Source organism: Aythya marila (genome assembly GCF_965140915.1).
Source record: "Aythya marila genome assembly, chromosome: 1".
NCBI lineage: Eukaryota > Metazoa > Chordata > Aves > Anseriformes > Anatidae > Aythya > Aythya marila.
The window spans coordinates 126,576,964-126,600,993 of NC_139042.1; the positions used below are offsets into that span (position 1 = coordinate 126,576,964).

Sequence of the window (24,030 nt, forward strand, 5' to 3'; positions counted from 1 at the left end):
GCTTCTGCATCCAGAACGGGTAGGAAATAATACTGTGGCATTATACTTGTACTTTCATTACAGTGCTGGCATGGAACTCAAGTGCAGTTACTGCAGTGCGGTTTTAACCCTGTAAAGCTGGGAAGAGGGAACAAGCTGAATGAGCTTACAGAGGTGTGGGGAAAAATGGAATTCTTCCATCTCTAGCTTTGCTTTGTGTGTACTTTTATATTGGTGTCTGTCAAAACTAAGCAATTTTGGGTTATATATTTGGTCTACAACATTTTTTTTGGTGTGCGTAGGAAAATGTTTTACTTATGAAGAGACCCCAAACTTGTATGTCATATACCTGAGTACATTAAATACTTCTCTGCCACACCACCACCACCAAAAAAGGTGAGATATACATGTAGACTGTCCTTGAAAAAAGGACCTGATGTTATCTCTGCAAGCTTTAGAGTCAATTTTAACACTTCTTTTTTCCCTAAAAGATCACTATTGAATAACTCCGTTCAAGAGTAATTTGTCTCCATAGTGAATGCCTCCAATTCATAAATTTAATGCACTTTTGTTTAGGAAGTCCTTAGACTGGAATGACAGGTCAAAACAGTAATCTGAGGGTCGTATCTGAGGGGACCTTTCCATTCCCCAAAATTCAGTGAAGCGTGTCTAGGAACACTTGAAAAGGACAGGTAGTTGAATATTATTTCTTAAAGGTTCCTGACAATGTATAAGTGCTTCCAGATGTCATTTTTTTTTGACATGGGATCCAGGTATGAAAGATACATAGAATCATAGAATGGCCTGGGTAGAAAAGGTCCTAAAAGGTCATCTAGTTTCAACCCCCCTGCTCTGGGCAGGGTTGCCAACCCCTAGAGCAGTCTGCCCAGATCCGCATCCAGCCTGCCCTTGAAAGCCTCCAGGGATGGGGCATCCACAGCCTCTCTGGGCAACCTGTTCCAGTGCCTCTCCACCCTCTGAGTGAAAAACTTCCTCCTAACATCTAACCTAAATCTCCCCTGTCTTAGTTTAAAAGTACTCCCCTTGTTTTATCACCATCAGCACGTGGAAACAGGCATTCCCCCTCCTGTATATACTCTCCCTTCAAGCACTGGAAGGCTGCAGTGGGTTCTCCCTGGAGCCTTCTCTTCTTCAGGCAAAACAAGCCCAGTTCCCTCAACCTTTCTTCACAGGAGAGGTGCTCCAGCCCTCTGATCGTGTTAGTGGCCCTCCTCTGGACCTGTTCCAAGAGCTCCACATCCTTCTTGTGCTGGGGGCCCCAGGCCTGCATGCTGGGGTCTTACAAGAGCTGAGCAGAGGGGGACAACCACCTCTCTCTCTGCTGGCCACCCCTCTGTTGATGCAGTCCAGGACATAGTTGGCCTTCCGGGCTGCAAGTGCACACCGCTGGCTCATGTCCAGCTTCTTGTCCATCATGTCCATCATGTCCAGCTTCTTGTCCATCAGGACCCCCAAGTCATTCTCCACAGGACTGCTCGCTCTCAGGTTCTTCTCCCAGTCTATATAAATACCTGGGATTGCCCCAGCCCAAGCACAACACCTTGCACTTGGCTGAGTTGAACATCATTAGGTTTTCATGGGCCCTCTTCTCCAGCCTGTCCCAGTCCCTCTGGATGGCATCCCTTCCCTCTTGTATCAACTGCACCGCTCAGCTTGGTGTCATCTGCAAACTTGCTGAGGGTGCACTCAATTCCGTTGTCTGTGTCATTGATAAAGATGTTGAAGAGCACCGACCCAAGACCGACCCCTGAGGGACACCACTTGTGACTGGCCTCCACCCAGATGTAGAACCGTCAACCACAACCCTTCGGCTGTGACCAGCCAACCAATTCTTTATCCACCTAACAGTCCATCTGTCACATCCATACCTCTCCAATTTAGAGAGAAGAATGTGGTGAGGGACCATATCAAATGCTTTGCTCAAGTCCAGGTAGGTGATACCCATTGCCCTTCCTTTGTCCATCGATGACGTCACTCCATCATAGAAGGCCACCAGATTTGTTAGGCAAGATCTGCCTTTGGGGAAGCAGTGCTGGCTGTCTCAGATCACCTCTTTATCTCGTGCATGCCTTAACATGTCTTCCAGGAGGATCTGCTCCATGATCTTCCCAGGCACAGAGGTGAGGCTCACTGGCCTGTAGTTCCCCAGGTCTTCCTTTCTCCCTTTCTTAAAAATGGGAGTAATAGTTCCCTTTTTCCAGTGTCCGGGGACTTCACCCAACAGCCATGATTTTTGGAGATGGAGAGCAGCTCGGCAACCACACCAGCCATTTCTCTCAGCACCCTGGGATGCATACCATCTGGCCCCATGGGCTTACACACATCCAGTTTCCTGAGGTGGTCCCAGACTTGTTCCACTGTCACGGTGAGAAGGAATCTGCTCCTCTCACCATCTCCTCGAGGTTCAGGGTCCCGCCAGACATAGGAAGCTTGACCACCAGTGAAGATTGAGGCAAAGCGCTTACTGAGTACCTCAGCTTTTTCCATGTCTAAGAAAGCCAGTTCTCCCGTCTCATTTATCAGAGGGGGAACACTCTCCTTGGCCTGTCTTCTCCTGCCTATGTATCTGTAGAACCCCTTCTTGTTATTCTTCACACCCCTTGCCAAGTTCAGCTCCATCTGTGCCTTGGCTTTCTTGATCCCGTTTCTACACATCCGGACGACACCCCTGTATTCCTCCCAGGCTACACAACCCTGCTTCCACTTCCTGTACATTTCCCTCTTTTCCCTCGGTTTAAGCTGCAGGTCCTTGCTCAGCCATGCCAGTCTCCTGCCTTCTCTGCTCGATTTCTTCTTCTGGGGGATGGAGAGCTCTAGTGCTCTCAGAAGGGTGCCTTATTTTTGGCATAGCAGGGAAAATTTTAGATTCATCTCGGGTTGGAGGTGAAGCCTCTGCCATTCTGAGTTGCTTTCCTCTGGATTTCTTTCTGCTTTTGGAAGGACCTTTCTGACCCCATTTTCTGGGGGTGGGTTCTTAGTTCATTTCTTCATCTGATATTTAAAATTAATGGAAGTTGGACGTTCAAAACGTGGGAGAGACTGAACATTAAAAGTGGAGTGAGTTTGCAGTAAGGCTGGTTACATATTTGTCTCTAGTCTTGTTCTATCACATTGAAGGCTTTTTGTATTTTAAGTTTGAAACATTTGATGTTTATGACTGTGCATCTGGGGTTGAGGGGGAGCCCAGCACTCAGTATTTGTAAGGCTCTCAGTGTAGATGGGCTCTGGAAAGATGATATAAAAGGACAGAGATCTGATATAAGGAGGTTTTCTGTCAGTTGAGTCATGCTTTATATTTTTAAAAGTATAAAAAAGTTTGAAGTGCAAGCAGGACGGAGATGGGTATAGGATGAAGTTCTTTTTATGACAAGGAAACTGTTACTTCTACCCTCTTCAAGAAACCATGCATTGCAACTGATGTTCACAGAACTGTTAAGCTGCTGCTATGAGAAGAGGAAGAGCATGCTCCTCTTCTTACATTTGAGTTTTCTTTTTCTCTCACTGTGGCTCTGGTAACTCCGGAGCAGCTGTAACTCACTAGTGTTTGCTTGGGTCAGGTCCCTGCTGCTTTTGTCATCTAAAGCAAGTTGGTTCAGCACTAGTCACATATACCCATGTTCATAAGGGGAGAGAGAAATAGGGGGAGAGAACGGTTCTTAATTCAGATCTCAAGTAATCATTATGTAGGTTTTAATTCTTCATCAGTTACTGATCTTTGGATGGTCGCATCTGTGATTTCTAGATAGATTACTTTCCCTTTCTTTCCCTCCACTGCTTTTTTCTTAGACTTGCCTCATGCTTTGACATATTAACATGATTATGGTACTTTATTTGGGAGTGCCAATCTGTGTCTTCAGAGTACTCATAGTTTGTTAAAACATTTACTTTCTAAGATCATTACAATTGTGTACAAATTATTTATCCATCTCATCTTGGAACGGCCCTGGTGACATTTTGAATTGGCTTTGGTGACATTTTGAAATAGTTTGGTTTTCAGTTCATGTTTATTTTTTTTTTCTAGAAAGTGTATTATCAGTACAAGACATGAGAGGTGTATCAACACATTTCTGATTCACACAATGTTCAACTGTCAGAACATTATATTAATTTGACATTCAGATTCAGTGGATGTTATCTGAATATCTTTCTAAACTAATTATCTTATCTAAGAACCCTAGTACAAAAGAGAAAAGCTAATCCAAAGAAAATAATACAGAGTCCTCTATAAATAAACAGAATCTATAAGCATTAGGGCTGTATTCCTGAGTATTCCCACTGCTTTATGTTATTATTTCTGACTATTTTTTTTTGGTCATATCCTGCTCTGTATGATACATATTCTCAGCAAACATAGAGAGGTGCCTGCTTGTTTGTCACACTGGTTCTATACTTAGATCAAACTTTTTTTTTTTTATTTTTTATGGCTACATAATGAACAAAACTTAAGAATTCCTCTGGGGTAAAAAATGAATGTCATTGCTGGCTTGATTATTAATTCAGAATAATTGCCTCATCTGATTCACTGTATACCCATGAGCATTGCTGCTAGCACAAAAGAAGAGGCACTGTGAGGAGGGTGAGTGTGAGTCCTAGGACCACTTCTTACAAATGACAGTGCAAACACAACTCTTACGACTTTGCAACTGTAGTGTTGAGTGGAAAACAGAAGAAAGTATTTCATACCATAAATGCAGACCAGTACCAAAAGGAATGGTTCTGTTTTTCCTGTACACATTGTGTCCCTGTTGCTTCCCTTGCAGTTTAGCGTTTCATGACTAGTTTAGTGAATTAAGTTAGCTAGATGTTTAAATACAAAAATAATCTATCTTTATTTCCTCTTTCCCCCCTCATTTTCCTCCACCCTTCAAATCTGTATCTCTACAATTTGGAGATCAAGATGTCATGTGGAACCACATCAGAGGCCTTACAGAAGTCCAGCAGAGTAGGGGAGAAAAACCCAAGAAGTTGATAAAGCAAATGGAAAACTGCTGTTAGAATTTCTTTTAACTACCTTTCATACAGTTTCTTAAATGTCACTTTTTCCCATGCTGCCTTTTTGTATTTTGCATTTGTACTTCTCTACTAGTCAAGTAGTTTTCCTCCCTTTTACAGATGGAACTAAAAGTTAAAATATACTAAAATATACTAAATGCTTTTGATTTTTTTCCTTACAATTTAGACTATCTTGTTTTAAATGAGATTCCTTCAAGAAAGCTAAAGTTACTTTAACCATGCTGCAGAAAGCTAGGCAGTAGCAGCGACTGATGAAGCTTTTGTTATTAATCCAAATAATAGTGTCTAAAGTCCTGGTCTACCTCAGAAGTCATCTGAAATATTTTAAGCATCAGAAAACTGTAAGATGACACTGCCCATGGAAGAAGTAGAGGAAAGCCTTCCCTATTCTTATTGTTGTCTATGCACTGCCTCCTCTTTTTTTGTGGGTTCAGGTCAATTGGTAGATGTGGAAATACTTTCACAGGTGACGTGCAGAAGCATTTGTGGATTTGGAACCAGCAGCTGCAACAGCAAAAGAGCCGGGCTTTCTTTCGGTAGCTGTTTGAGCACAAAAAGTCATGAACGGTTCTCTGCAAATTTAGCAAGCCAACTCAACTCACTGACAGGATCAGACGAGCACCAGAAATACCAAGCAAAGGAGAGTGGAATGTATGGTCAGAATAGAGAGTAGTGAGACTGCTTGTTTTTGTTTCAGTGACTGTTGTCTCAGCGGTCTTGTACAGCCTCACCCTAAATTTAAAATTTCACACTTCCAGTTGCTCAAAGTAGTTGTGTTGCTTGTCATCTCACCATGCCTTGTTAATTATGTTGATAACAGCAACTATGAAGCTGTGTAAACTGAAAACGTTTTTTTTTTTTCCTCCCATAAAATGAGTTGCCTGTTGATTACCATCACCAGGCCAAAAGAGAGATGATGGAAGCACATTGCTGTTAGTGTGGTAAAAGGCAACGTTGTCCCCATGTATGTCAGCGCTGGCTTACGTCAGATCATGAAACCCAAGTGTTTTTTTTTTTACATGCAAAAACAACAACAAAAAAGGCATTTGCAGTGCAGTTGCTAGGTAGGCATTTGTAAGGGCATATAGTGAGTGAGGGCTGGATATCTAAATCCAGTTTATGAGCCTGATCTTTTTAATAAGGAGAATCACTTTCTTCATAATGAGCTTTGAAGGGAAATCTGATAGACAAAGACAATCTAATGATAGTTTGTGAAGTGGCTATATTGCATGTGTGTATGTTCACACATTCATATACTTGTATAAGAATAGGGAAAGCTTTTTACACTATTCAAGTTAAAATGCACTCACCGAGTCATTAACTTGAACTGTGAGAGACTTGCCTCCAGTGTAATTAAAATAATTAAAAGCTTTGATCAAAACTCATTTTTTAATTTCAATATATTCAAAATTATCTCATCATAAATATATATTTTTTGAGTTTTGGTATGGAAAATACTTAAATTCTTCTAACTTTGCTCAGGAACAAATTAGAAACAGAATTTAACTTTTCAAGGTATTTGAAATAATACTGTTGTTTGTTTAATGATTGAATCTTTTGATTCTTCTTTGCATTTTTGTTTTTTATATTTTTTTTTTACAACACTCTATTTAAAAATCCATCTTAACAGTTATATCACTAAAGCATCCATATATGGGAATCTGGCTAAAATGTGTGTTTCTATCTTTACTTGTTCAAATGCCTTTTGAGTGTTTTCTGGAAATGTATCTTTTTTGTTGTTGATGGAAAGTTTTTCTTAAATATGTGAATGTTTACATAATATAATAGTTATAGCTGAGGCTTTAACATGATTTTAGTATAGTTTCCATGTTTGTATTCCTACCATACAATGCATTTTCAGAGCAAGATGGTGGTCTAGAATGAATTTATGTTTATAATATACCTTTTTACAGTATATATCTTTATATTTGGGTCCATTCACTTCATATTTATGCATGACTCCAAAGAAGTGCTTGTGGTTTGGGATTATAAGCAGTGTATTGTTACTAGAAATGTAGTTCAGAAATACAGATCTAGCCATAACCAGTTTACTTAGTATTAATGAGGTATACATTCAGGCATCTGGCCTGTTTCTCCCTCATATTGAAAAGATTGCTGTATCCAGACTGGCCACAATCGCTTTGAGTGTCATTCTCCTTCCCAAGTTTTTCAACATTTTCAACAGCACAAGCATTTCTAAGAATGATTCTGTGTTCTTTCTTGGGAAGGTAGGAGATAGTCCGAGTCAAGGAAGGGGCGTGAAATAAAACTGGTTCAATTTAGGTTCCTGCTTTATTTCTGTTTGGAGCTATAGTTGTGCTCTTAGCTGCTATCTTCAGGTTAAGGACTAGTTTAAATAAAATTGCATTTAAAGTGCTATACTTCACTAAGCATTACCCATTTTGTGGACTTCTATGCTGCTTGTAGTCATTTTATAAGATTGATATGTAAGGTTAAGTCAACAGATTAAAGCAAGCTTTTGATGTACACAATGGCATTTTGTTAATGCTCTTGTTAATTATGTCTAAATACTACCACTCTCTTGGCAGAATTTGTGTTCAAAGTATGCAGAGTTTTATGAATTTTAGAGATACAGTTATGTGTTTGTTGTTTTTTTTTTTTTGAGGTTGGTGAGTAAATATGTATTTTGTTATTGCCAGTAATCTACTTTTAGAGATAAAGTTTGGGGTACTTCCTTTTTGAATTTTTATATAGCAATTACGATGAAACACATTTAACTATCTTCAACTAAACTGTAAGTAATTATTAAACACTTCAGAATTTTAACACAAATATTATGCAGTGTCTTGTGGCTGACAGATATCGGGAGGATGAATGAACCAGAAATAGCAATGCACTGTTTTGAGAACAAGAGTGAATCAAGGCTTGTAGGAAAATTCAGTGATTCTTGTTACAACAACCGATTAATTGGGAAAAACAGGTAGCAGAAAGCAATGTCCTCATATTTTGAGGAACAGTTTGTGTGCTGGAAGGCTAGCCTGTTTTTCCCAGCTGGGTAAGTTGAAATCATAATAGCCTGCTTGCTGAATGTCTGTTCATTTGGGAAACATTAGCAAATCTGTGGAAGTCTGGATGAATAAACCGGTATAGTGAAGTTGAGAGAGCCTGGAGACTTTCAGGTTAGCATACAGATCTCTGAGGATTTTTCCTCAGTGTAATTTTTTGGGAAGTTCTCAGTCCATGTTAGCTCCCGTTGGGAATGTGATGGAGCTGGTGTATGTTTCATTTTTTTGAAAATGTAATTCAAACTTTTTTTTTTTTTTTTTTGGAATGTTGCATGCACAATGACCATGTATTATTCCAGTTGTATGCTACTGCTGTTAAAAATGTATTCTACATACTGGATCCATCTGAATACTGAAACAGTTCTTTTCTGCTTCTTTTTTGAATTATGGTTTTGATTATGGAAACCTCTTTACTGTATTTTTTTTTTTACATACATAGAAGTAAATGTATTTTTTTGCTGAGAAAGTTCTTTTCTCTTATGCCATTGTCCTTTGGGTTTCTTCAGGCCATAGCTTCTGACATTTCCAGCTACTTCAGTCTTTTTATCTGTGATAGTATATCAGTTAATACTGATGATTTAAATTGCATAAAAATAGAAGCTTGATACCAGTAAGTTGATTTACTGGAAGTCTATCCAGTTCTCCTTGTGCTTGTGCATTGAATACTTTATGCACTTAGCTTTTAAAGAATTTAACCAAGCTATGGTCTCTACAGTCATGGTGTACTTGAAGACCTGAATTTGGATGCTGGGTACTTCATGGTCTTGGTGAGTCAGTTTGCTTTTTTTTTTTTTTTTGACTGTTTTCCAGAACAATGATTTGGAATGAAAATACTTAAAACCAACTTATTTGATATTACTGTGATTTATATTTTGTATAAAATACTGAATGTTTGCCATAATGAGAGGCATAAAACCTTTAATTATTTCTTATGTCCTTAGCAAATCTTAGAGGTTTCAGACCTATCCCTTAACCATATTCCTTCTGTGAACATACGCATTGTTTCAGCTTAAAATACCGCTGTTTATAACACGAGATAACGTGAGATGTTGCTTTGCATTAGCTATTAACCTGTTGATGAACTGATTCTTGTAGAATTTGGAAGGGATTTGTGTAGCATGCAAAACTAAATTGAGTTTCAGAAATGACTAGTAATTTAAAATGCTGCTTGGGTGCGAGTTAAAATGTTCAGAAGCTGCACACTGTTACTTGAAATCTTGATCCTTCATAGCCATTCATCAATGTGAAAGTGCTGCTTAGAGTTTCTAAAGCACAAGAAGAAAGTAGGTTAACCTAAATGGATAGGTGAACACTGACGCTTATGGATTGTAATAGGCATGAGGCTGCAGTTCAGGAATTTATGTACTCTGTCTGTGGATGTGATTGACTTGCAGAAGTGTGTTTGACTTGCAAGCTTTACAGGATATCATTAATGTGTTTATGCACTTAGCTTGTCCCAGTTGCGTAGTGAGATTCATTGTGAAACCTCTTCACTGAGGCTTAAGGTCAAGCATTTGGCCTTCTGTTTTTGCTGTAGGGTGGGAACAAGCACATAGACAGCTTAGGAGTCTTAGTTGACAGGCAGCAACTTGTTAAGTCACAGTAACTCAGTTTTGTTTGCATGTCTATTTTGAGGCATTTCATTTGGAATGTGTGCCACCTAAATGATAACTCTTAAAAATGAGGTTTTATAATTGAGAAATGTAACTGAATTGAATTTTCATGAAAGAAGTTGGTGTAGTGGGTTTATGTGGCAGGGGTCATAGGGGTGGCTTCTGTGAGAAGAATACAGAAGCTGCCCCATGTTAGATAAGGGGCCTGCTGCTGGCCAGAGCCGAACCAATAAGTGATGCTGTTTGCGCCTCTGTGAGAGCACTTTTAAGAAAGGGAAAAAAAAACTGCTGGGAACAGCAGCTGGGAGAGAGAGAGGAGTGAGGAACAGCCCTGCAGACACGAAGGTCAGTGACGGAGAGGGAGAGGGGTGCTCCAGGCACTGGAGCAGAAGTCCCCTGCGGCCTGTGGTGAGGCCCCTGGTGGAGCAGGCTGTCCCCCTGCAGCCCATGGGTCCCACATGGAGCAGATCTCCACGCTGCAGCCCGTGGAGGAGCCCCTGGTGGAGCAGGTGGAGGTGGCCTGGAGGAGGCTGCGGCCTGTGGAGGACCCCCACCGGAGCAGATTCCCGGCCGGAGCTGCAGCCTGTGGAGAGGAGACCACGCAGGAGCAGGGGGTCTGGGGGGAGCTGTTGCCTGTGGGGGACCTGTGCTGGAGCAGTTTGCTCCTGGGGGATGGACCCCGTGGGATGGAGCCATGTGGGAGCAGTGCTTGAAGAGCTGCTGCCTGTGGGCAGCCCCTGCAGGCTCAGTTCGGGAAGGATGGCATCCTGTGGGAGGGACCCCACGGGGAGCAGGGGCAGAGAGCCACCGTGAAGGAGTGGCGGAGACGAAGTGCCATAGACTGACCACAAACCCCATTGCCCTGTTCCCCCACACCCCTCGGGGGGAGGAAGTGGAAGAGGGCGGATGGGGGGAAGGCTTTTTTGTTTTGTTTCCTCTGTTTATCACTTCTCTAGCTTGCTAGTAATAGGCAATAAATCTTACTATCTCCCTACTCTGAGTCTGTTTTGCCAACCACAATAATTGTCAAGCTATCTCCCCGTCTTTATCTCAACCCTTGAGTCCTTTGTGTTATATTTTCTCCCCTTTTCCCTTTGAGGAGGGGCAGTGAGAGAGCAGCCGTGGTGGAACTCAGCTGCCCACCCGAGTAAAACCACCACAGTTGTCATAGACAGGAAGACATAAGCTACTAAAAAAGTCTGCATGTGTGAATGAGGACTGAGGAATTCCAGAGTTATTTTTAATTTTTATTTTTTAAAGTACGTGCATCCACCCTAAAATTCTACTAAATCAGCCTGTAGAGAGGAAACTGTTGTCCTCCATATAAGTGCTGTGCAAATAGGCTGCACTGTATTAGATGTTACTGTCTCAAGGACTTTCTTAGGCTATAGATACATGTCTCCTGACTTCACTGGTAGCAGCAGCAGAAGTTTCTGCCTCTTTCTTCCATCTTCGCTGGAGTTTAATGTTGCATCTGTTTTCTGTGGACTTCAGAGATTCATGTGATGGCTTCTAATCTGTTTGGATCACAGTAAAACTCTTCAGTAGAGACCAGGTGCTTTATACTTCAAGCTCACCTGTTACTCTTTGAGAGTGACAAGCAGCAGGACCAGTTGGGCCAGCTGATGAGGAATCATGTACTTACCTGCTCAGTTATCATGAGTTGCTTTGAGCTGTATTTGAGAGAAACTTGAGGCTTTCTGGCTTTATCTGAAGGACATAGCGTAACCTGGTTAAGTTCATTCCCAGGTGATTACAATTCTTACTGCAAGAACTCCTTTTGCACTTTGGTCTGAACACAGTGATATTTGCAGTATAATGTTAAGGGTCTGTCATATGTAGTTTTGGAAACATCTCACAGAGAAAGACCAAGGAAAGCTGGTAGTGAGTGGAAGAAAAGGTCTTGTTCAAGCACAGATTTTACATTTGTTGTTATAGTATGATATTCCATCTCAGGAGTCCTCTGTCTCACAGGGCCAAAGAATACCCAAAATGTTTTATGATAACTTGAGAAATTGTCTTCCAAGCAGTGTAAAATGGATGTTGGTAAAGTTAGTGATATCTGAGAGTCAGTGAAATCTCCCTTTCCTTGCTGTTGTTATTGGTACTTCAAAGGACTCTACAGCTGTCTGTGTTTTCTATGTCTGCAATGTCATGGGCATCCATTGAGAAAGCCAATGAATGGACCAAGCTGTTATTTGTTGAGGTACTTGCACATGGTCTGAACATCTGCCTTCTGCTTGTTTGTGAATTTGGTTCATTGTCTGCAGGTGACTATGAATGTAACTCACTACTACTCCGCTGGGACTGGAATGGTGCTATTACTACAAAGGACAGAGAGCTCATCTCCATTTAAAAAAAAAAAAAAAGAAAAAAGAAAAGATTAATCCCACTGTAGCCTATCTTTAAAAAAAAAAAACAAAAAAACAAACAAACACTAACTTTCTCCATCTTTGTGTACAAGAATTAGTTCTTTGGAAAATAAATTAATTGTATGCACTGATATTTTCTGTGTTACAAGTTTCAGTGTATCATAGTGAATAAATATTATTTTATCAGCCACTCAGCAGTAATGACCATTAGCTGCTGGATCTCGGATGGAATGCTGAATACAAGCTTGTTTTTCAAAATGGCAGAATCTGGCTCCTTTTTACTGTAATAAAGCTGCTTCTGTTTGCAGCACTGTGTTGCTGGGAGACTGCAGCTAATTTTCGTGGCGCATGTCAGTAGTGGTGACTCAAATTATACATTTCATTGAGTAGCTCTTCTCTTTGTTTGTAAACTGTCTTCTATTAAGGGAGAGAAAAAAGTGTTCTGGAGAAAAGAGAAAATGTTTGAATTGGGAACAAAAGCTCAGATTATTCTGTTGATAACATCATTGTACATCCAATGTCACTCCAGGGGGAGTGGTGACCTGACTGAATTTGAACCAGTCTGATAGTCAAGTTTAATCCAGGTATTCAGGAGAATATCCTATCAGGCATATGCATCACTTCTGTTTGCTTTTTCAAACTCAGTTGTGCAGAATTTCAGCACGTGGTATGACTGTAAAGAAGAATAACAAAACAGACTCTGAGATGATGTGAATTAGTAAACTGTGTAGTTTAGGCTCACAGCAGAGATGTACAGTGGCAATCTTTGAGGTCTGTAGAAAATATAGTCCTTTCTAAAATGGGTTGTTGCACAGCTTGCACGTGGATCAGGACATGCATGCAATTGCAGTGGCAAAAAGGGGGTGTAGTTGGATGTAAACCTAAATGTATTTGCTACATGTGCGAAATGGAATCTGAATGACAAGTTAAAATCTGCTTGCCAAATCAGTACTCTTTTTCTGACTAAAGGAGATCATAGTCTATTTACTGATGTTCACATTCTGCTCAGACTTCTATCAGTCTTTTGTTTTTATTCTTGCTTGAGATGCTTCTATAAAATGGTTGTGTGTGCATCTGAAGCCTGCTTGTTTAAACACGCAAGTCATGTCAGCTGCAATGCGGCAGTGCTTGGTGCTAATGAGGTGAGCAGCCAGAGCACCCGTCTGCTTATGTTCTCTCATCTCTGTACAATTATGGCAATGGGTACTGAAAAAAAAGGATTTGTATTGGATATGGCTTTGTTTTGGCCTTTCCAGAGTATGGTTCTATGCTCTCCTGAGGGCTGGACAGCATATTTCTACTTCTGTTTGGGGAGTTAGGTGGTTACTTCATTATATTTAATGCAAGCTTTAAAATACAGCCTGGCTGGGAGAAGAAAACCAAATAGGAAGTACAGAGAGGAATTCTCACCCCCAACACACACATTAATTCAAATGCACCTTTAAATGAAAATTAAATGAAAATATATTGCCTGACAATATGTGTGTCTACAGATTGAGTAGATGCAAGTTTGTATTTGTAAAGTAACATCTTTGGAATAGAACTAAACAGATAATTAATATGGGCTAGATCTGAAGGAGCAGGCCTTTCGTAGGCACAGAAATGCAGATGAACTGTGATTTCTCAGTTCACTTTTTCTTTTTAACCCTTAAGGTGCTGACAGCAGTGTCAACTGTGTATTTTTCATTGTAGTCGGATGGTTTTAGTTTGAACGTAAGGCAAATAAAGTGAATATTGAATACGTCTTGTCTGTTCTCGTTTTCAGCTGCCAGACTGTCTGCATCAAGCTTGATGCCTTCCCAACCGATCCTATCATATTTCCATTCCTGCAACTTTTCTTCCCATGTTTCTTTTCCAGAGACATTGTCTGTAAAACTATAGATCATGACTAAGGGATATGTTGGTTGTGGTGACAAAGCTGGCTTTCCTTCTGATTCCTGTGTTAATGTCACAGGGTGCTGCCCTGTTAGCTGATAAAATTATTTCTGAGTATTATTATATATCAGATTGTTGATATTGGTCATGTTAAAAATACTGCTATTTTTTAAGGGTCATATCTAGCCTCAGTTACTTTGGCAATTGTTGTGCAACGTGGTGCCAAAATCAGAGGGATTGATACAACTGGGACTGGGAAAGTTATAAACTGTGTCATGTAGGCAATAAATGTTTGTGAGAGGCAGAGACTTCCTGAGGTATTGTTACTGCCCATGTCAATGTAGTGTGCAGCTAACGCGCATAGAAAGGATGACATGTCAACCTAGAAAGTCTTTAATCTTGGGAAGAAGCCCAAGATTATGTGCCCTCATACAACGTTCTTTGCCTGGTCGTAGTTTTAAGTAGGCTAAAAGTAATATATATGAAACATCACAACTGAAAAGATGCGTTTTAGGAAGAGTTGTGCTGTTCTAATGCTCATCATTGAAATCGGATGTAATTAGATACAGGGCAGTATTTCTTTGCGTGTTTACATCTTCCTGAAAACCTTGTAGTTGATTGGAATGTTCTTATTTTCCTTCTTTAGGTCTCCGGGTGAACGGTGAGCTTATTACTGCTTACCCACAGGTGGTGGTTGTGCGTGTACCAACACCTTGGGTCCAAAGTGACAGTGATATCACAGTCCTTCGCCACCTAGAGAAGATGGGTTGTCGATTGATGAATCGTCCCCAAGCCATCCTCAACTGTGTCAATAAGTTCTGGACCTTTCAAGAACTTGCTGGTCATGGTGTACCCCTGCCAGACACCTTTTCATATGGTAAGGCTTTGGGATCAAAAGGATAGCATAGCTGCCTACAATAATCTGTGAAAGTAGTGTGAGGCTAGTTCCACAGATAAGTGTTCAGTAACCAGAAGAAGAAAAAAAGTTGTGAAACTCAAGCTTCTGGTTTTGGCTATATTGATTTCCTGTGATGCTTTATGAAAAATATATTAATTATACCTCAACTTCCCAAGCATCTAACTTTGGTTGTTACTACTAAAACATTTTGAACTCTTTTCCAATTGCCCAAAACAACAGACAGGAACTCAAGGAACTAAATATCACAAGATATTGTCAGAATCTACACTTCAGTAACATCTGAAAATAGATAAAAATTCTATATAACTAAAAATATCTGCAAATATATTAGTTATTATAAAAGGACAGAAACAGCACAGGCTCTTGTGTTCAACTATTAACAGTTCTTTGGTGTTTGCTTTCCCTCCAGAATTCCCTCCATCAGTTAATTACTGATATTCCTTGTTCCTGCCTCTGGAATCTATGGCTTCTGACAGAGCGCTAAATTAGAAGAACCATTTGACTGAGCTACCCCAATACTTTTTCTGATTTTACTTATAATATGTTAAAGAATGGAAGATGCCTCTTAGCTTTATTTTCCTTCTTGGGAAACACCAGTGCTTTCCTTTCCTTTGTGCAGTTACACTGACAGACTTCTGCAATGGGAACTTGACAAAAACATCAGTCAAATATTTTCATCAATTAGTGTGAAAATACATTTGAGAAGAACATCCTTTCTTTGTAGAGGCTGTTGCTCAAGATCTTTGAGAATGGAATGAATTTTTAATTTTTGTTGGGAAAGGGAAACCACAAATTATGGGGTAGTTGGAGAACATCTCTGTTTCTTTGTAACTCCATGATATTTCTTTTAATGCCTCTCTCTAGAATTTGACAGAAGCATAGCCTTCCTTTTTTACACAAGTATCAAATTGTTAGTAAGGTCTGGCTTTGCCAGCAGCATGTGCTGAACTGCATGTTGTTCCGTGACATGCATTAAAACCTGTGTTAGGATAGTGATGGTTACTTCTGGCTTTCTGACCAATGTCTTGGCTTGACTTCTGCATTTTACTGCACATGCCTTTAGAGGAGTCTCATCCCTTTGTCTGCTGACTTTTATCGTATTTCTTGTACTATGGTCAGCCTTCTGTGAATCAAACAAATAAAATTAAAACATCAACCATTGTCAATGGTCATTAAAAGCTGCCCCCTACTATTCTTACAGATGCAATAAAAGAAAAAGGTTTAAATAGTACTTCAAGAAATAGGGAGAATGAGATAAAGGAGACTTACGCCTTGGGAAAGGGGGAGGTAGAGTTCCAAGATATGGGTTGTTGCTGCTGTCTGGATTATGCCTTGTCTTTGTATTCCATGCTGTTTTCCTTGTTAGTAGTTTGGATGGAACTGTTCCTGGTGTTATGTCCATTGTATTTTCCTGCAAGACATTTGAAAAAGCAGGAGCTTTTAAGGTAATAGGGCTAAACTGGAACAAGATGGTAGAATTGGGGCATTCAGATTCCAAACACTGGGCTGAGCCTTTTGGGGTTGTGATCAATTGCCCTTTGTCAATTTATTTCTTTCATTCCAAATGATATAGGAATAAGTATTGCACAAGTTACAAATGTGACAAAGTCTGACAGTACTCTATGACCAAGTTCTTAATTGTTAATTTTTTCCTCATTATCTAAGTTGGAAGGGTGGGAGGAATGCATGGCAATTACAACCCCAATTTGGCCACATCAGGCTGGTGGCACATAATATTGTTGGTTTTCTTTTGCCAGGTGGTCATGAGAATTTTGCCAAAATGATTGATGAGGCGGAAGTGCTGGAGTTCCCTATGGTGGTGAAGAACACGCGGGGTCACCGAGGTGGGTGTGAGGTCAGAGGTGAGGGCAAGGAATATTGTTAGCAGCACTCTTTAAGATTTTGTCTTGTCGACGGGTAATAGTTAAGGAGGTCTTCTGTTAGGTGTTGAACTTTTTTTGCAGTACTTCTAAATTCTCGTACCCTCAAACTTCTCAATATTGAGAGGGCTGCACACTGGAAAGCAGTTTTAATAGAACATGGTCTTGGAATAGCAGGGCGGCTAGGGGTTCAAAAGAATGGTGCATTGGTGACTTGTGAGGAAAGCTTTGAACTGGATTAGTGGAAGGTCTGGCCTTAGGGATGCAGAGAGAAGCCTACATGGATTTTAGGGATGGTTCTAAATAGGCATGAGAAATAAAGTGTTAGTTCATTGAATCTTAATTTGACTTTTCTTTCTAATTGAGTTTGTCAGTAATTAGGATTCTGGTTTAAATACAATCTCATATACTGTTTGCCAAATGGGATTGATTCCTCCCCTCCCCCCAAAAAACTCTGACTGCTAGTGATAGTGCAGAAGGTTCAGATGAAATTTTTCTGTCATTGTTTTTTTTTTTTTTTTTTTTTTTAGGTGTTGAAATAAAAAGTGTTGAACTATATTGCTTTAGTTTAATGGTAGATAGTGATCTACTAAAGGAAACCAAGTTCAAAATTATTTACACAGGAGGTCACTGTTTTTAAAACCAATTTAATAAATACTAGCAGTAAAAAGAGTCTGAAACGGATGTTTCACCACATAAGCCAGGAGTTACCATAAACAAACTGAAACATTCAGAAAAAGCCACTTCTTCCTTCTCATTGTCCCTGTCTTTGTTCCCACACTGTACTGCTCTGGTGCATCTCTTCTGCTGACATGAGTGTTTCTGTAACCGGATAGTAGAAGGATTCAGGAACAGATCTTAGCTAAATCTAGACTGGTTATGTTTACTTGGATGAATTCCTTGCTTGAATTATCATTTACTTTCACAATTTCCTGTATTGATGTAATGGAAGAGTGAGAGCAAAAGGCTGGGGCAGAGGAAGATTTTGGCAGTCATACCTGTTTATGTGGTCTTAAAGTGCTTGCAGAGCTATGAAGCAAAGTTGGGGCTTGTCTTTGTAGTAATCTCAGTTTGACAAACGTGGATTTACTGAGACACTGGACTTGACTTGATTTTACCTCCTGTTAAGATCTAGAAGTAATTATAGAGTTTGCAGCTATTGACTTTCTTTTCCATTTTTAGCCAGAATTCATGTCCTGGGCTGCATTAGGCAAAGTATCGCCAGCAGGTCGAGGGAGGTGTCTCTTCCCCTCTACTCAGCCCTGGTCAGGCCACACCTGGAGTGATGGTTCCAGTGCTGGGCTACCCAATTCAAGAGCAACATGGAGCTACTGAAGAGTCCAGTGAATGGCCACAAAGATGATTAAGAGACTGGAGTATCTCTTCCATGAGGGAACACTGGGAGAGCTGGGACTGTTCAGCCTAGAGAAAAGGCTCAGGGGAATCATATTGATGTGATTAAATACCTGAAGGGAGTGTGCAAAGAGGATGGAGACAAGCTCTTTTCAATGGAACCCAGTGCCAGGACAAGAGGCCATGGGAACAAGTGGAAACACAAGAAGTTCCCTCTAAACATCAGAAAACACTTAACTGTGAGGGTGACTGAGAACACTGGCACAGGTTGCCCAGAGAGGTTGTGGAGATGCTCAAATGTTGTGTGGGCGCTGTGCTGCACATCCTGCTCTAGGTGCACCTGCTTGAGTAAGGGATTGGACTGGATGACCTCCAGAGGTTCTTAAAACATCCATTGATTCTGTGCTTCTGTTTACAAGTTTTTTTGTAGAGCACTTTAAATTCCATGAGTTTTAATGCAAATTTATCACAGTGCATGCCCTTTCACATTAAGAGAGTTGGGGAAACCTTTTCAAATTAATTAAAGAGCAGCCATTTGCAAATGGTATTTAGAAAATGAGGCAAACATGGTCATAGATGCTGCTTGATGAATAAAAGTCATGTTCTTCTAAGCCCGTTTTCTGCACAGTTAATGCTGCTTCTGCAAATGTGCCAATATTATTTTTGCCAAGATGTCATGGTGCAGCATAATTACCAAGAATTAAGTAGTTCCCCTCCAAGGAGTCATTCTTCCTGTTCAGTTTTAGGAGTACAGTAGGATTATTAAGTGCCTGTAGGAGATTTAGAGGTGGGTATGGGAGAGATCACATGGAGGAATTTGTTTTTTTTTGTGTCATGATTTTAAGTACACATTCTGCTGCTGTTTGTTATGAGAGATTCTATGTTCCTCAAGCAATATTTTGTGTTAGACAGAACCTTAAAACCTGAGGAAGCAGAGGCTGTCCCAGGTGGTCTTTGGAGCACTTGCTGGAATGGAATTCGTAGCACGTTGTCTCTCCTATTCTGCTGCATTTCTGTTCCTTTAATTAAGATAGGCAGTTCATCAATTGTTTTTTGAATTCTGTTAACATTTCAGCATTGTTAACACTGCAGCATAAATGAGTGACAATTCTGCCACAAAAAATCAGTGCAGCCTTATTGCAAAATTTAAATCTAATATAACACAAATGAGTCTTAAAGTGGGAGAGGAGTTGAGAGAAGTGGCTGAAGATGGAAACAGATACGTTCTTGTGAGACTAAAAAGAGATGGAAATGGTAGAACCTTTCAGGAATGCTTTTCATTAGTATTAGTAAAATTGGAAGAGAAGAGAGAAGTCTTTGGTGTGCTTTAGAAATGAAGGGGAATGAAATGACAAAAATCCTTAGGATGTTTACTTGCAAAAAAGCCAGTGATTTTAAATTCTAAACAGTTTCTTCAAAACTGCAGTACATACCATTCACTTTTATGTTTTATGGAATATTTTGCTAAATTGATTTCATATACTTTGGAGTCTAGTGTTTTGTTCTGAACTTAGTTACTGTACTGCACAGCCTCATTCTGGAGTTGTGAGTTCTTAGAAGAGCAGCTGTCAGCAACTTCCCAAGAGTTAAATAGCTTTGCAGTGGTGTACTAATGATGTAATAGTTCCTAACAGCCTATTATTTAAGAGTTTCATGCAAATAGTTTCTGTGCATCAAACTTACAGTCTGTGAATCTAGTCTTTTTAGATGAATAGCTCCATGCTATTAGTTATTTACTGCTCTTCTTGTGTGTTTTTTTTTTTTTTTCTTTCTTCTCTCATTAGGACTTGTACCAGAACGATTTGAAATTACAAAACTGCCTCCTTTATCTAAAGCAAAGGTGTTTTTTTTTTTTTTTAATAATTTTATTTTAATACTGTTCTCATGGCTCCTCAGCTCTTTCAGTACTTGAACACTTAGAAGCACTGAAGCAGTGGAACACTGATGTCCACAGAAGAATTTGTAAATGGATATAAACTACAGATGGGGCACATGAGACTGACCAGCATACTGGTCAGAGGTTTTACTTTTCTATGTTGAGTCATTGATGCAGCTCAAATTGGTAGTTTCTTCTAATCCTACAATGTTCTTTTTCGTCACACAGGCAAAGCTGTGTTCCTGGCACGAGACAAGCACCATTTGGCAGACCTGAGCCATTTGATCCGTCACGATGCCCCTTACTTATTTCAAAAATACGTTAAAGAGTCCCATGGCAAGGATGTACGTGTCATCGTAGTAGGAGGCCGTGTGGTGGGCACCATGCTCCGTTGCTCAACAGATGGGAGAATGCAGAGTAACTGCTCACTTGGTAGGAAAAGCTTTATTCATAGTTTTGATCAAAATACTTGAATCCAGTGGAAAAATGGCATACCCAACTAAAATAAGCTGCAGGTTTTATTTTCTATTAATTGTGTTCACTGTTGGATGTTTACAGAGAAAACGTGAGAGTGAGGAGTAAGTGAGATGTGCATTGCACAAACCCATAATCAGAGGCTATTTCTGCCTGAAGTTTTAGGTGGATAGGACAGGTGAAAGGGAGTGGAAAGTTCTAGGAACACAAACAGAGCAAATGATGTGATAGTGGCAACATCATGCTAATGCCACATTATCATTCAGTACATCCTTTTAAAAGGAACAGAAAAAGAAGGAAGACAGAAAAAGAGAGTGAGCGTGGTAGAGGAGACATCCAGTTGGCAAGAGGGTAGAGTGTTAAGAGAGAAAACTGTTGAAGGCAATCAACAGTTGGATTACATATGCAGCTGCTGTGCTGCCTTACGTGTCACTCTCCTCCATGCAACGTTTTTTCATCTGTGAGGGAGAGGAAATTTAGTGCTAGTATCCTTACAACTGAGTTCCTGCTTCACTTTGTGTGTAGGATAGGAGAGGATTCTTAGGGTGGAAGAAGGAAGTAGGATAGAGGCTGCCTGGCTGGTTATTTACCTGAAATTACTGAAACTGAAGTTGACCTGACCAGGGATTGGATAAAATGTGTTTATGTGCAGTACAGTTTTAGTAACAGTTTAGTAACAGTACAGTTTTAGTTACTGCTTTCTTGATGCTTAGGAAATGTAACCTGGAAGATTTTTCTGCTAAATGTTTTTATTTGTCTTTTATATTTTTAAATTTAAGAGTTATGGTAAATTAAGGATGAAGTCTGTTTCATTTAATACTTAGATTATGACTGTGTACTGGACCAGCTGAGGTGCAGACACAATTTTCCCAGAATTCTTTCTTTAGAGACAGTAAGCTATGAAGCAAGCTGAGAGGGACAGAAGTAAATAATAATATCTTAAACCTCGTCTCCCTTGATTATGTCTGTCAGACCTGTAGTCTCCTGTGCAATATTTGTTTTAATTTTGCTGGAAGATTTCTTCATATAACTTACAAACACGTATAGCAAACCTCTACTGTAAAGGAAGAAACAAGGGCATGCATAGAAAGCCTCTGCCTTAGAAGAAGAAACAAAGGTGATGTGTTTTGTCATCCTTTTAATATCCCAAGATTGTAAAAATGTTATCTTTGTTGACTAAAAAGTCAGTAGTTACCTTTTTTTTAAACAAGTCATAATCTTGAACTGCCTTTGGCAGGACAGAATCTTTCAAAACCCTGCTGTGACTTCAAGTTCATTTGTAGTCACTGTGGAAGGGAAGTCACTTTGTGAATCATCATCAACACTATGCCTGCAGGATTGCTTTGGAGCTTCACAACCAAAGTGCACCAGCCAGTCAAGAATCATGTTGGTCACCTGTGACCAGATAGATCAGAGACAGCAAGTTTTTTTTTTCCCACTTCTTGCAGGTGGTGTAGGGATGATGTGCTCACTGAGTGAACAAGGCAAGCAACTGGCAGTCCAAGTATCAAACATCCTGGGGATGGACGTGTGTGGCATTGACCTGCTGATGAAGGACGACGGTTCATTCTACGTCTGCGAGGCCAATGCAAATGTAGGTTTCATTGCCTTTGACAAGGCTTGTAATCTAGATGTAGCTGGTATCATAGCGGACTATGCCGCTTCTCTTTTAACCCCCGGTCGCTTGACGCGGCGCATGTCCTTGCTCTCTGTGGTGTCCACGGCAAGCGAGACTAGCGAGCCAGAGCTGGGCCCTCCAGCTAGTGCCGCTGTCGACAATATGAGTGCTAGCTCCAGCTCTGTCGACAGCGACCCTGAGACCACGGAGAGAGAGTTGCTCACCAAGCTCCCGGGGGCTCTATTCAACATGAACCAGCTATTAGCCAATGAGATCAAACTTCTTGTGGAGTGATGCCACGTGTAAATAGATGACCAACAGAACTCTCTCTTGTAAAAATTTCCTTTAAACCAACTTGCAATGCTGTTTATCAGAGAAGCTCAGAGAAATGAGGAAAGGGGAGTCAATCAAGAGAGCAGGATTAAAAGACACGCGTTCTGTGACTGCTGCCCCTATGTTTTTGCAGAACATAATGTTGTGTTCATTCTTCAGCATCAGTTTCCTAATGAAGATGCTCAATTCACAACCTAAATGGGAGTCTTATTTGGATGCTGCTTTGGTCCCCAGACATATTGCAGTGCACATGTGTTCACAGGAAAGCATTGAAGCATGATTCACAGGAAGATTTTCAGAAAGCTCTGGCAGCTCTCTAGAAGCTTCCGAGAATTAATGCAGCAGTTAAGTCTCTTCTACCTCCGTAAGGCTTGATCCTGTAAATTGCTCAGTGCCTTTAGGTCTCAATGAGAGTTGAAGGTGTTAAATGCCAGGTATTTCAATGGTCCTGGACACCTACTGTTCCCTCTCTTGTAGGTGGGAGCCGTAGGTTCAGCATACTTTTAAAGTCATCCCTTTCTGACCTTGCAGGATATGGCCCTTCAAATGATGAGGCAGAGAGAAGTGTCGTTTGACTTAATGTGAGCTTTCTGTACAAGTCTCTAATGTGTGCCGTCTTGGTATTAATTGGCAGCTTTGTGTCCATATTTCTTTATAAAGCTTTTGAAGGAGAATTTCTAGAACTCACATTTTTCTCATTTCAACTCCAGATTTTGGAAGGTATGCAGGGGAATTTCTCATTATATTTGTGGCAGAAGTGTCACGTTTTAACTATTTTTGCATGATTGGAGGAGATAAACAGCACTGTAATGTTTGGTATAAAAAATAATGTTTAATCCAATGTGAAAAAGAATTACACTAGTTTAAAACAAACGTGCATTGACTTGTATTTGTTAGTGTTTTAGTCTTTCTGAGAGAGATCTGCAATGTTAATGTTCTTTTTTTTTTTAATACATGCTAGTCCAACACTCCCTTCTCTATGCCTGCATCTTTAACAGTGGCCAAAGTGAAAACACTGCAGAATATTTGCTAAGAAAACACTGAGTTAAAGCCTGTACAGTTTTTTTGGGGGGGGAGGGTGATATTTTTTGTTCTTTGGGGGGAGAAATGTGGTAAGTGTGGAGGAGTGAAAAGTTGGTTAAAAGCGATTAGAATTCTAGAGGTACTTTAGAATAAAGCTGCAGTTCATACAATACTTGCAAGGTTTACTTTTTCCCCATTGAAAATACTTAAAAGCTGATGTTGTCAGAAATCCAAAGATCATAACTGGGGAGAAATACTAAATTCTTAGTTTTGGGAAACATGCAGCAAATTAAACTTAAAAAAAGAAAAAAGGAAAAAAAAAAAAAAAAAGAGAGCTCAGCCAGAATTTAAAAAAAAAATAATAAAAAAATATATAACCTAGGTCCATATACAATTAACAAATTAATCCTGGACCCTTATGTGTATGTGGTGTGAGTGCACACACTTGTGTGTTTGTATATGCACATTTGCTTTGCTTCATTTCCTTTTGGGTTTTGGCTGTTTAGATCCTATACTTTTTCTAGGCTGCCTGATTTTTCTTAGTCCTTCTGGCTGTGCATTTTCTCATTACCCTTGAGCTGTTTTGGAAAACAGATAACCAAAACAGATATAATGAGTCCATTTTTCAGTCCCTATCTTCCCCCTCCTTTTCCTC

At 40.1% G+C, this 24,030-nt stretch overlaps 1 protein-coding gene across 1 annotated transcript in view; it reads left to right on the forward strand.

Annotated features, from left to right (window-relative positions):
- The window catches only part of RIMKLB (ribosomal modification protein rimK like family member B), a 49,666-nt gene extending 25,642 nt beyond the window's left edge, over positions 1 to 24,024 (forward strand). The window contains exons 4-7 of the mRNA XM_082751697.1: positions 14,546 to 14,776; positions 16,576 to 16,662; positions 20,156 to 20,359; positions 21,850 to 24,024. Of these exons, the coding sequence (XP_082607823.1) occupies positions 14,546 to 14,776; positions 16,576 to 16,662; positions 20,156 to 20,359; positions 21,850 to 22,313 (986 nt within the window). The 3' untranslated portion in view covers positions 22,314 to 24,024. The remainder of the gene's footprint in view (positions 1 to 14,545; positions 14,777 to 16,575; positions 16,663 to 20,155; positions 20,360 to 21,849) is intronic.
- The last annotated feature ends 6 nt before the right edge of the window (positions 24,025 to 24,030 follow it).